The following is a 14,382-nucleotide window of genomic DNA, read 5'->3' as shown; positions in this document are numbered from 1 at the left end:
TGGAGCATACCACCACGAATCTTGAGATCCATTCAGCTGAGAACGGTAGCACTCCTACAGAGCAGTCCAGGCAGTGGAATCGTTGCTTCAGCACACCAATGGTCTGCTCTATCACGTCTTGAGGCAGCATGACTTTCATTGTACGCCTGCTGCACACATGTGCAAGGATTACAAAACATAGTCATGAGCCATGTTGTCAGTGCATAGCCCTTGTCGCCTAGAAGCCATTCTTTGGTTTGCTGTGATGGCTGAAATACTGTTGGCACAGTGGACAGAATGCTGCAGAATGAAGGTATCATGACTGCTCCCAGGATACTGGGCATTGACCTGCATGATATGTTGCCTATAGTCACACACCAGCTGAATGCTGAGGGAGAAGAATTCCTTTCAGTTGCAGTATATGGTAAAGTTGACAAGCAGTGCTCACAAAGCAATGTGCAGAAGCATTTGCTTCCATCTTCAGCCAGAAGTGTCGAGTCGATGATCCATCTCGGCCTCCTCCTGAAGTCCCCAGCAACTCAGATGCCAGTCTTCAGCCAGTCCGATTCACTCCACATGATATCAAGAAACGGCTGAAGGCACTGGATACTGCAAAGGCTATGGGCCCTAACAGCATTCCAGCAACAGTACTGAAGACTTGTGCTCCAGAAATAGCCACGCCCCTTGCCAAGCTGTTCTAGTACAGCTACAACACTGGCATCTACCTGGCAATGTGGAAAATTGTCCAGGTACGTCCTGTGCACAAAAAGCAGGACAAATCCAACCCGGCCAATTACCACCCTATCAGTCTAGTCCCAATCATCAGCAAAGTGCTGGAAAAGGTCGTTGACAGTGCTCTCAAGCGGCACTTGCCCAGCAATAACATGCTCACTGACGCTCAGTTTGGGTTCCGCCAGGGCTGCTCAGCTCCTGACCTTATTACAGCTTTGGTCCAAACATGGACAAAAGAGCTGAACTCCAGAAGTGAGGTGAGAGTGACTGCCCTTGACATCAAAGCAGCATTTGACCGAGTATGGCATCACGGAGCTCTAGCAAAATTGGAGTCAATGGGAATGAGAGGGAAAACTCTTCCCTGATTGGAGTCATACTTAGAACAAAGGAAGATGGTTGTGGTTGTTGGAGGTCAATCATCTCAGTTTCAGGACATCACTGTAGGAATTCCTCAGGGTATTGTCCTAGGCCCAACCATCTTCAGCTGCTTCATCATGACCTTCCCTCCATAAGGTCAGAAGTGGGGATGTTCACTGATGATTGCACAATGTTCAGCACCATTCGTGACTCCTCAGATACTGAAGCAGCCCATGCCCATCTGCAGCAAGACCTGGACAACATCCAGGCTTGGGCTGAGAAGTGGCAATCTAACCATCTCCCCATGATGTTCAATAGCATTACAATCACTGAATCCCCCACTATCAACATCCTGGGGATCACCATTGACCAGAAACTGAACTGGACCAGCCACATAAATGTTGTGGCTACAAGGGTAGGTCAGAGGCTGGGAATTCTGTGGCGAGTAACTTGCCTCCTATCTCCCCAATGTCTGTCCACCATCTACAAGGCACAAGTCAGGAGAGTGATGGTATACTCCGCACTTTCCTGGATGGATGCAGCTCCAACAACACTCAAGAAGCTCGACACCATCCAGGACAAAGCAGCCCACTTGACTGGCACCCCATCCACCACCTTCAACATTCACTCCCTCCGCCACCAATGCACAGTGGCAGCAGTGTGTACCATCTACAAGATGCACTGCAGCAATTCACCAAGGCTCCTTCGACAGCACCTTCCAAACCTGTGACTTCTACCACCTAGGACAAGGGCAGCAGATGCATGGTAACACCATCACCTGCAAGTTCTCCTCCAAGCCACATACCATCCTGACTTGGAACTATATTGCCGTTCCTTCAGTGCTGCTAGGTCAAAATCTTGGAACTCCCTCCCTAACAGCACTGTCGGTGTACCTACACCCCAAGGACTGCAGCGGTTCAAGAAGGCAGCTCACCATCACCTTCTCAAGGGCAATTACGGATGGGCAATAAATGCTCGCCGAGCCAGCGGCGCCCACATCCCATGAACAAATAGAAAAAAAACCCTGCACCATAGGGAAGCCTGCAATCAAAGCAACCCTCGTGCTCCCTCTACCTGCTTTCTCTGGTAGGACAGTATGAAATGAAGTTAGATTTCTGTGAATTGAAAGCTTCAGTGACCTCTCGTATGCAACTGCTAACGGCAAACTTCCAGATGTCGCAAATATCACCAGCACTAGCTTGGAAGGAGCCAGATGCATAAAAGTTCATAGCCACGGTCACCTTCGCAGCCATTGTCAATGTGGTCCTTGCCCTGCTCTGAGGTGGCTGTTGTAGCTGCAGCAGTTGGCAGATTTCAGCGATTACCTCCTTAGTGAAGCACAGACAGCTCATACATTGTTCTTCAGGAGGTTCAGGGTGTTCCCTAAACACCCTGGGTGGATATGACCCGCTGAGAGCCCTTCTCTCCCTTCTTTCTCTTCCAGCAGCTTGCCCTGCTCTGCATGGTCTCTGGCATTCTCCCAATCATGCTGTATTCCAAAGAGAATACCTACTAGTGCACCCATGCCTGGGAGGAACTGTTGGTGCAGAAGTCCTGAAATCATCAAAAAATGCTTCAGCATCTGCCATACCACTCCCTGTAGACTTTTAAAAGTTGAATCAACTGTGGTAAGCACCAAAAACATGTAGAGTTGTAGCAATAGCCAAAAGAAATCAACAGCAACTAACCTGTAAGTAATTGATGATCCCTTTAAATAGTGCTGGTGGGGAATCCTTCCTGCTGCATAATGTATGTTCAGTTGTGCAAGCTTAAGAGAGGGTGATAGCTGGACTGTTGAAATGCAAAACAGCAGTGCTGGTATCAAATCATACTTCTGGCAGATATTCACTGAGCACGTGCTGACGCTTGTACCAAGATGTCAGTGTGCTTTACACCGCAAGTGCGCACGCACACCATGGATGCTATTTTGGAACTCGAAGAGCACTCATAATGTCCAAAAGACTGGTGCTACTGAGCCCAATTTCTTGTCCAACTAGTTTTAAAACTAACAGTGAACTGATGCTGTAGTCCAGAATATGCAACATCACAAAAACAGATTCTCTGAACATTTTCACATTACTGTTTGTGGGAGCTTACTGTGTGCAAAGTGAGGGCCATATTTCCTACATTACAACTGTGACTGTACTTCAAAAATACTTCACTGGCTATAAAGCACTTTGGAACATCATATGGTCGTGAAGGAGCTATATAAATGCAAGTCTTTCTTTCTTTTCTCAATTTGTGGATTCCCTGTGGAAATTAATTAAGGCAGCTATCACCGAGGAGATGCTCTATGGACGGCAGGATGGGGCACTAGAAAGGAGTGCGGAGAAAAATTGGCTGGTTTAGCAGAATGGATAACATCAAAAGTTGGCCAGTGTGGACTACAAAGATGGCTGCTGCTATTAGACTTAAAAGTTATTTCATAACATTTCATTGAGATTAATTGTGCGGACAGGGATCATACCTGGCTTTCCCATTCTTCTTAGATAGGAGGTTGTGAGTAAATAGTCCAAGACCATTCAAAATGCTTTCTTACGTTATTTTGACTCTCTAAATGCCCTGAGGGGGTTATTTGCACTTAATTATGACTGTCCCTGAGAAAGAAGAGTCTAAAGCATCACTAATGCAATAGCATTGGGATTGCTTCAGCAATACTGCCTTGAATAATGCCAAGACCACAAAGTTGCACGTTCCCCTGAGGGAGTTATATAATAGTAGACCTCTAGTTACTTCCTTGGAGGGACTGGGTGTTTAGTTTTGATTTATGTAGAGTATGGCACTGGTCAGTGGTGTTATCTTGGTAGCTGCTGGTGCTGACATAATTTATGTGAATTCTTGGTATGAAAGGTACAAAAAGATACATGTTGTCTGATGCTTGTGCATTCCAAGCATCAGCCAAAGTCATTGTTATTTTGGTACCGTTGTGTGCTCAGAGATGACCAACTCAGCATGCCTCAATTTCTTAGGCTTACTGTGATTGCCTATTTTGTTCCAAATGTCAGAAACACAGTGCTGCCATTTCTTATTGCTGTGAACTCAAGATATATTTAGCAAATCACAGTATCAGTTTTAGATAACAAGCAATTTACAATTGTAAGAAATATGAGTGAACTGGTGCATTTTGCATATATTGCAAACTCCTGGCAGATGATGGCGCAGACATGGTGATATATACTTCTCCTGAAAAGGGCATCCTAATACTATAACAATCTGGGATGTAGGATGTACAATGTAGGAGCAGGAGAGCATGTGCAGAACTGCCTACCTTTAATGTCATAACATTTTACGCGAGTCCTCACACACAGTTTCAACAGTTCCTACCACCCTAGACTGTAGCTGTACTTCTACAATGTGTGGAGGATGCAAATAAAGAACATTAAATCTTTTCAAATGAGCACTGTAAACATGTTACCCTTCTTTCTGATTCTTTCACATCTGCCGACAAACGTGACAAGACCTATGACATCGCAAACGTAGGCATCAGGGACAGTGTCCAATATATCCCTGAAAATAAAAGCTGCTGCTTTATATTTAGGAATAAGAATTCTTAAATAGACAACATACTTCATACTTTTTTTACTTAAATATCTAAGAGAATGTTAGCCAAATATCCATGCCTATTTCAATAGCACAAAATGTTCCATTACTTTAGTTCCTGACGAAATTAATGGTCATGTACACAACAAACCATTAGCTACCTATTAAATAGACAACTTCAAGAAATTCTTGGAACCCCTGTAATTTATTTTGAATTCTACTTAAATGGTCATTAGAAAATTATGAATGTATTTGATTAAAGTGTTTTGCAAGTACTGTATAAGTATGGCTTTTGTAAACTATAACTAAAATTGTCCTTCATGAAAAATAATTTTTGTTAACTAAATCCGTTTTCGCACTTAAATCTAAATAATTATCATCTATATACTATACATATTATTGAAACATTGAGTGTTGTTCATCCCATTTTTTTGTTTGTCCTTTTCAGACAACTGGCAGTTGATTTTTTTCAAAAAACAAAATCAAGAGGGGAAACCACCAAATTCAGGAGTTCCAATTCCACAAATGGAATGAAAAAACTCTAATAAAGGCTTCCAAAATATTGTCTTTATAAGGACTGTTGCAAATTTTGGGCTTGTACTAGACATTCTCTCAAGCATCAGCAATCACTCCTGTAAGTGGACCTTGTGTCCTATATTAATTCTACCATTACTGCCAAATATGTTGTTAAATGATGGCATGAGCCAGGGTTGTAGCAATAAGACCCCTTGTTTTACGTCCTAGATACTGCGATATTAGCATCTACCACCACATGTACCTCTCCCATTTTCTTACCTCTCTGCTCAAATAAACGGCAGGGTGGGAAGAAAGAGGGTTGATTAAGCAACTCGAGATAGCAAATCGAAACCGCATAGGACCACTGACCAAGGTGGCGTTAAGGCATAGAGCTCCTGAAGCAACAGAAAAAGAGGGTGGGAACATGCCACTGGAGAGTGGAAAGGAGTGGATGAGGTTTCTACAACAGCTTGGGGAGGAGGAGAGATCTGGTCAGGGCCACTGCAGCATCACAGTGAGTGGGTGGGATTGAGCGGGCCTTCGACAAGACCACGAGGATCACAACTCCGGCCAAACTTCGCAAGGTCTAAAATGACACTGGAACATAAAAGAAGAAAAAAAATCATCAAACATGCACAGCTGTGCTGAGGGGATGGGTTTGCTGCCAAGCGTACCAACCCAAGCAGCCCTGTCTTCAATACCTGAATCATTCAATTTCAGTTTAAGTACAATCATCAAAGCACAAATCTGAAAAGTAAACTGGCAAATGCACAAAAAAGCTAATTTTGTTAAATTATGAATCTGCCTTATCCCCACAATTTTGCTCAAATTGTGACAAATTTAAGAGAAGTATCTGAAGCTGCAAGACAGATTTTTTTTTAAACCTTTTTCAGCTTAATAGAAACATCTGCCCTGAAAGAGCCATTGATTACAGATATTGTTACTCTGAACTAATGTTCACATCTTTTCCCAGAACTTCATGCCAATAGGTTGCACAACCTGAGACCAAGCTGCATTAGCCAAGAGGAAACAGCTGATGACTGAAGGCTGATAAGTTTCCTGTAAACTGACACTTGCATTTTAAATTAAACTGGTAAACAGAGATTAGAAAGAGTAATCAACATTCTCTATGAAAGTTCAACAATATCTTGGCCTTTAAGTCTTAATTAATATTTACTAAAAGGGATATTTTCATTCATTGTCAATACTTTCAGCGTGATATATATCCAGGATGCTGGAACATTCTCAATCAGGATTTTAAAGAAAGTGAAAATTTCCATATATATTGACAATGGACAAGCAAAGATTACAAGAATATTGATTAAAGAATTGCAGATATTTACACACACTTAAAGGTATGCGTGTATTTTAAAGGACTGGATTTAAGGTAATAATATGCACTGAGTGCAAATATTTCACAAAGCATGATGCCTCGTGAGTTGGAGAGGGAATTTGTCATTGAGGAGCGGGACAACTAATTGAATGGTAGTGATGTGGGGATGGACAGGAATTCTAGTGTCACTTCATTAACTTTGGTGGGGGAATGGCAATGTTACACATGCTTTTTCTCTGGTAAAATTTGGTGGGTAGATGCCATGATAGAGTAGACTGTACATTGCCTTTGCAAGCAGCAAGCTCAAGGACCCTAATGACCTATATTCTATAAATAGTTTTATGATCTGTTCATATATATATATATTATATATATAATATATATTAATTATATATATATATATATAGAGAGAGAGAGAGAGAAGACAAGTCATTTGGTAGTCTAGAACCTTGATTACATTTGTTTCACCTTACAATATTCATGCTTTCTTATGATCTTAACTAAAATTGCAATCCTTTTTGAGCTTAGATATGAAACTCTATGCTCATAAGAATATAAGAAATAGGAGCAGGAGTAGACCATATGGCCCGTCAAGCCTGCTCCACCATTCAATATGATCATGGCTGATCTTGGGCTTAAACTACACTTTCCTACCCACTTCCCATATCCTTTGATTCCCTGAGAAACCAAAAATCTATCTCAGCCTTATTATTACAGCTCAATTAATTTTATTCTGCTTCTTGTTTCCTGAACAATCATTTCAAAATACACTGACTAGAGACAATTAAAACAGAGCAGTATGCAAGGAATAAAATTTGCTTGAAATTAGTTGAGATTTTAACTTAATATTTTAGTTTACCAAAATGACTTATTACCCCACAAATTAATTAATAAGTGAGTACAAATAGAGAAGCATTGTACTGGTAGGTTACCTTGTAATAAAACGATACTTAATATCAGGAAGCCTCCACTCAGGCTTCACTTGTTTTGGTGGAATAATCTTAATATCTGCAGGTTTCCAAGGGTTCAAAGAAATATCTGAAATACAAACAAAATAGCTACAACTATAATTCACCTGTTATACACCTACTTAATGTGAAAGTACTGAATTGCTACATTGTTCACAAATTAAAATGTGAAAAAATGCACTCTTCGTCCACTGTGGATGGACAAAATAAATAAATTTATGCCAATATATTGCAATTATGTAAATAAGTGTGTCCCTCCTATGGATCAGTCACTGAAAAACATGCACATATATACACACACATCTCTTAAAAATATCCCAAGTCTACCCACATGCTGCTAGCACCATTTGACTTCCTATTGTCAAGTTTATCGTCGCAACTTTTCTGTTATAAATTCCTTTGTCCATTTATAATGGGAAAAACTTATATAAGCTCTGATTGTGCTATCTGGCCACAACTTATTTTCATCATCTCCCATTTTTTCCCCTCACTAACTGAAAATCTGAGTGGCCAAAATTAAAGAAATTTAAGATTGATTAAATTGATCAACTGGTATATCTTTTATATCCTTTAATGTCTTCATGAAAATTGTAATTGAAGACCTCAGCCTCCCCCAAAAGCGAAGGCTTGGGGTTGATATTTCACTCAGAACTGTGCTACTATAAGTTAAGTTTGGATTGTGCAGTCTGAGCATGTGCAGCCTACCTAATGCTCCAGAATGCATAATGTATATAACTCATGAGGGAAAGAAGGAAGTTATGGAAGATGACCTTGTTAGTAATTGAGACCACATGAATAGATCAGCCTCTTAATCATTATAAGTATTTCTATGCGGGTCTGACATCTGACATGTGTTAAGCAATCCAGCTGGAGGTGACCCAATTGCTCTCCTTTAAGTGACAATAATATGCAAGACCAGAATTGATTTTAAGGTGCCTGTCCAAGCAGTTTGATTCAAGCCAACAGCAAACAAATGAAAGTGTCTACCAACTACCAAAATTCCATGAAAAGTATATAAAAATTTAATTAAAAAGACAGCTCTCCAATCTATCGTGTCACTGACATCATTAAAAAATATTGGAAAAATTTATTTAGGATGGGAGAACAGCCTCCGGCGGTTATAGAATGATCATGTGACATTCAAGTAATTTTATTTTATGTTATGTCAAGGATAGAAAAAAATGTTTATAAGCCCCTCTTAATAATGAGAATTCTCCTTTAATGTCATACTATTTATAATCATATGGAAAACACTATCACATTACCTATTCCTTTATACATTTTTAAGTCGTAGTAGTACGAAACAGGTTGTGTTCTCATCCGAAATGCATCCTTCACAACGTACTGCTGTATAAATATTACTGTCCCAACCTCGAAACTCCTAAAGAATCTTGGACATAAGGAGTTCCAGAGCAGCACTGACATCATACCTGAACAGTCACCAACTTCAAAGTAAGCCTAGAAAAAAAATATACATTATATAAAGCTTGAATAAAGCAGAATAAAAGCAGCAGCAACAACTTGCATTTATACAGTGCCTTTAAGGTAGGAAAATGTCCCAAGATGCTTCACAGGCACATAGAATGACAAAAAAAGCACCAAGCCAAAGAAGGATTTTTTTGGACTGGAGACCAAATGCCTGCTCAATAAGGTAAGTTTTAAGGAAGGTGGAGAGTCAGAAAGGTTTAGGGAGGGAGTATGTTCCCACAAAGAAAAAGGGTGGAACTCTCAAATCTAGAACCACCACCCCCCACCCCCACCCCGATGTCAAAGAGCATGCAGAGTAGGATAAGGCAAAAAATGCAGGGGTGAAATTAAAAAGGAAATTAGGAAGGCAAAGAGAGGGCATTAAAAAAATTGGCAAGGAAAACTGAAAGATGTTTTATAAATATATAAAGAGGAAGGGATAACTAAGGAAAGAGTAGGGCAATTAGAGCCCAAAAAGGTAATGTATGTGGAGGCGTGGGCATGGTTCTTAATGAATACTTTGCATCAGTTTTCACAAAAGAGGGGGAACAAAGCAGACATTGTAGTTAAGGAGGAGGAATATGAAATATTCAATGGCAAAGGAAATATCAAGATGTTTAGCAGCCTTGAAAGTGAATAAAACACCAAGCATGGATATAACGCATCCCAGGCTGCAAAGGAAGAAATAGCAGAGCTTCTGACCATCATTTTCCAATCCTCTCTGGCTACAAACATCTTGCCAGACAACTGGAGGTCAGCTAAAGTTGTATTGTTATTTTAAAAAGGAGGAAGGGGTAGGCGGAGTAATTACAAGCCAGTCAGTCTAACCTCGGTGGTGGGCAAATTATTGGAAAAAATTCTGAGATATAGTATAAATTGTCATTTAGGAAGGGAGGGATTAATCAAGGATAGCCAACGTGGAGTTGTTAAGGGAAAGTCATGTTTGACTAACTTGATTGAATTTTTAAGGAGGCAACGAGAAGGGTCAATGAGAGTAGAGCGCTTGATGTAATCTACTTGGATTTAGCATGGCTTTTGACCAGGTCCTACATGGCAGACCGGTCACAAAAATTAAAAGCTCATGGGATCCAAGGGAAAGTGGCAATTAGGATCCAAAATTGGCTTTATGGCAGGAAGCAAAGGATTATGATTTACATGCACTTTTGTGACTGGAAGGCTGTTTCCAGTTCCACAAGGCTCAGTACTGGGTTTCTTTCTGTTCATAGTATATATCAATAATTTAGACTTAAATGTAGTGGGCATGATTAAGAAATTTGCAGATGATACAAAAATTGGCCGTGCGGTTGATAATGAAGAAGAAAGCTGTAGACTGCAGGAAGACATCAATGGACTGGTCGGGTAGGCAGAAAAAAGGCAAATGGAATTCAATCCAGAGAAGTGTGAGGAAATGTATTTGGGGAGGACAAACAAGGCAAATGAAATACACAATAAATGGTAGAATTCTGAGAAGTGTAGGGGAATAGAGGGACCATGGTCCACAGATCCCTGAAGATAGCAGGCCAGGTATATAAGCTGGTCAAGAAGGCCGAGGCCTACAGTATGAGAACTCAAAGGTCATGCTAGAACTGTTTAAAACACTAGTTAGACTGCAGCTAGAGTATTACAAACAGTTCTGATCACCGCCTTACAGGAAAGATATGATCGCTCTGGAGAAGGTACAGAGGAGATTTATGAGAATGTTGCCAGGAATGGAGAATTTTAGCTAAGAGGAAAGATTACCTTATTGAGTTTTTCGAGAAAGTGACCAAACAGGTGGATGAGGGTAAAGCAGTGGATGTGGTGTATATGGATTTCAGTAAGGCGTTTGATAAGGTTCCCCACGGTAGGCTATTGCAGAAAATACGGAAGTATGGGGTTGAAGGTGATTTAGAGCTTTGGATCAGAAATTGGCTAGCTGAAAGAAGACAGAGGGTGGTGGTTGATGGCAAATGTTCATCCTGGAGTTTAGTTACTAGTGGTGTACCGCAAGGATCTGTTTTGGGGCCACTGCTGTTTGTCATTTTTATAAATGACCTGGACGAGGGTGTAGAAGGGTGGGTTAGTAAATTTGCAGATGACACTAAGGTCGGTGGAGTTGTGGATAGTGCCGAAGGATGTTGTAGGGTACAGAGGGACATAGATATGCTGCAGAGCTGGGCTGAGAGATGGCAAATGGAGTTTAATGGGGAAAAGTGCGAGGTGATTCACTTTGGAAGGAGTAACAGGAATGCAGAGTACTAGGCTAATGGGAAGATTCTTGGTAGTGTAGATGAACAGAGAGATCTTGGTGTCCAGGTGCATAAATCCCTGAAGGTTGCTACCCAGGTTAATAGGGCTGTTAAGAAGGCATATGGTGTGTTAGCTTTTATTAGTAGGGGGATCGAGTTTCGGAGCCACGAGGTCATGCTGCAGCTGTACAAAACTCTGGTGAGACCGCACCTGGAGTATTGCGTGCAGTTCTGGTCACCGCATTATAGGAAGGATGTGGAAGCTATGGAAAGGCTGCAGAGGAGATTTACTAGGATGTTGCCTGGTATGGAGGGAAGGTCTTACGAGGAAAGGCTGAGGGACTTGAGGTTGTTTTCGTTGGAGAGAAGGAGGAGGAGAGGTGACTTAATAGAGACATATAAGATAATCAGAGGGTTAGATAGGGTGGATAGTGAGCGTCTTTTTCCTCGGATGGTGATGGCAAACACGAGGGGACATAGCTTCAAGTTGAGGGGTGATAGATATAGGACAGATGTCAGAGGTAGCTTCTTTACTCAGAGAGTAGTAAGGGCGTGGAACGCCCTGCCTGCAGCAGTAGTAGACTCGCCAACTTTAAGGGCATTTAAGTGGTCATTGGATAGACATATGGATGAAAATGGAATAGTGTAGGTCAGATGGTTTCACAGGTCGGCGCAACATCGAGGGCCGAAAGGCCTGTACTGCGCTGTAATGTTCTAATTCTAATTCTAATTGAATAGGCTGGTGTTGTCTTCTTTAGAACAAAGACTGAGGGGACATTCAGTTGAGCTGTATACAATTACAAAGGGCCTAGATAGAGTGGATAGGAAGGACCTATTTCCATTAGCAAAGAGGTCAATAATGAGGAGGCATAGATTTAAAGTAATTGGTAGAAGGATTAGAGTGGATTTGAGGAGTAATCTTTTCACGCAAAGGGTGGTGGGGGTCTGCAACTCACTGTCTGAAAGACTGGTAGAGCCTTCATCACATTTTTAAAAAACACTTGCCAATGCACTTGAGGTGTCATAACCTACAGGACTAAGGACCAAGAGCTAGAAGGTGGGATTAGGCTGGATAGTTCTTTTTTGGGCTGGCAGGAACACAATGGACGGAACGGCTCCTTCTTTGCCATAAATCTGTCTATGTTTCTAATTCCAGAACTTAGATCCTAAAGAGCTGAGGCATAGCCATGCAATGGTAGGGTGAAGGGAGTGGGGAAGAATAAGAGCCCTCTTCATTTAGGTTTTATATTTAATTTGTTTCATGGAAAATTTTTGGACCATTTTAATCTAAATTTTAAAAGTTTCACTTGTAGGCAAAAACGAGATCAACAATGGTACGCATTTTAACAATGTTACATAAACAAAAGTAAACAAACCATGTATAAACAAACTACAACAAAGTACTACCCTCAGGGTATTAATTTAGCATTGCCTCCAAGAGAAATCAAGACCTCATTCTGTCTAGTCTATAACTTTCACTAAATTTTAACACTAGATCAAACAGTTAGTATAATGTTGCAAATATTTATAAAGTAAATATTTATAAAGTAAAAGATACTAAGCTAAGTTCTAAGCTCTGGAATTTCTCGGTAAACCTCTCCCACCTCTTTCTCTCCTCTTAAAGTCACTTCTTAAAACCTTACTGCTTACCCGTCCTATTATCTCCTTATGTGACTGTGTCACATTTTGTTTGTTAACACTCATATGAAGAGTTTTGGGACATTTTACTATGTTAAATCTGCTATATAAATGAAAATTGCCTTTGTTGTAGTAAGAAAACATCAGAAAATCTGTTAAATAGGTTATGTTTCTACCCTGGTTTTCACCATCTATAAACTTTTAGATGAAATTTATTAAAAAAAAATAACTGCTGAATCTGATGAAAAAGTTACAGATGCAGTTCTGGTTGTTTTTGAACACACCATACACAACCTAAAATTGTTACGCTCTTGAAACACATATATCAGTTTATTTTACTTCATAAACTAACATACAGACACACAACATCTACTGATATGATAACATTTTCTATTTTGGTGCAGTCACAGTGGTATAGGTCCTGGCTAAGCAGTAAGCAGGAATTGAATGCAAAAAGCTTGAGTCAGAGCAGTGTGAATGATAGTGTGGTGGTTAATTAATGGGAAAGCCATTCTAATACAAGATGTTATGTATCTCATTCTGCAATATCACATTTTTTGTGTTTGATACCATTTGTTTTATATATTACTGTAATCAAATTATTATTCAGTCAGAATGTTCAATATCATTCCAGCTGATTATAATCTTAAACTTGAAGGCTTTGGTCCTATCACAAGATAGCTCTTTCATCAATTTATCTTAAAGCAGTATACATAATAGGGCCTTGCCTGATAAGGCCAAGCAATGTTCTTGCCAGATCTTCCATAATGCCGTAATCTGGATTTGTACATTATTCTCACCAACAGTGGAGGCAATCTCAACCTTCCTCTCCAGGTAAGTTCTAACTCCTTCAGTGTAATTATCCTCAGACCTACAGTAAATTTGCAAATTAAGAATAAATTTACAGTTAATAAACATGTGCACGTTTATTATGTCAGCGTTGCAACAGATAAATATATAATGCATCAATGGAAGCTTGATTCTTTAATTCTTGACCCACTTCATAGAATCAGTCTACGGCTTTGATATGAACAACACCGCCATCCCCAATAGACACACACACACATATACATACATGGCCAGAAGAGGTTTGATTGGGTGGATAAAATGTACAACTCAGTCAAATCATCCTAAGATGTTCCACATCTATGCTGATGGCATCCAGCTCTACGTCTTCATCATCTGTCTCAGCCCCTCACTGTCTCTATGCTCTCATACTACTGGTCTGACATCCAGCCTTAGTTCAACTACAAGTTTCTTCAGTTAACATTGGGAAGACCAAAGCCATTGTTTTCGGCCCCAGCAACAAATTTTATAATCTTACCACTGATTCCATCTCCTTCCCTGGCCACTGTATCAGGATGAGCAAGACTGCACAGAGGCTGCAAAATATTTGGCTCTGATTGCTTCCCACCTTGTATCCTCCCAATCACAAAGACTACCAACTCCCTTTCCCATAACATCACCTGCCTCTGTCCATCTGTTGCTGAAATGCTCATCCATGCCTATGCCACCTCCAGCCTCAATTATTCCAGTGCTTGCCTGGTTTACCCCTCATCCTCCACACTAACTTTCAGCTTATCCAAAACTCTTCTGCCTATATCCAATTCTGCATTAAGTCCTG

At 40.5% G+C, this 14,382-nt stretch overlaps 1 protein-coding gene across 1 annotated transcript in view; it reads right to left on the bottom strand.

Moving 5' to 3' along the window:
* LOC137371580 (RPA-related protein RADX-like) overlaps nt 1-14,382 on the bottom strand; it is a 213,812-nt gene that overhangs the window by 12,917 nt on the left and 186,513 nt on the right. Inside the window, exons 3-6 of the mRNA XM_068034418.1 lie at nt 13,487-13,629; nt 8,691-8,883; nt 7,390-7,495; nt 4,484-4,575 (exon numbers count right to left, since the gene is read on the bottom strand). Coding sequence (XP_067890519.1) covers nt 4,484-4,575; nt 7,390-7,495; nt 8,691-8,883; nt 13,487-13,629 — 534 coding nt within the window. The remainder of the gene's footprint in view (nt 1-4,483; nt 4,576-7,389; nt 7,496-8,690; nt 8,884-13,486; nt 13,630-14,382) is intronic.

The sequence above is a fragment of the Heterodontus francisci genome, chromosome 6, assembly GCF_036365525.1.
Source record: "Heterodontus francisci isolate sHetFra1 chromosome 6, sHetFra1.hap1, whole genome shotgun sequence".
Taxonomy (NCBI): Eukaryota; Metazoa; Chordata; class Chondrichthyes; order Heterodontiformes; family Heterodontidae; genus Heterodontus; species Heterodontus francisci.
The sequence above is the reverse complement of the archived record's forward strand: the minus strand, read 5'-3'. Positions and strand labels throughout refer to the sequence as shown.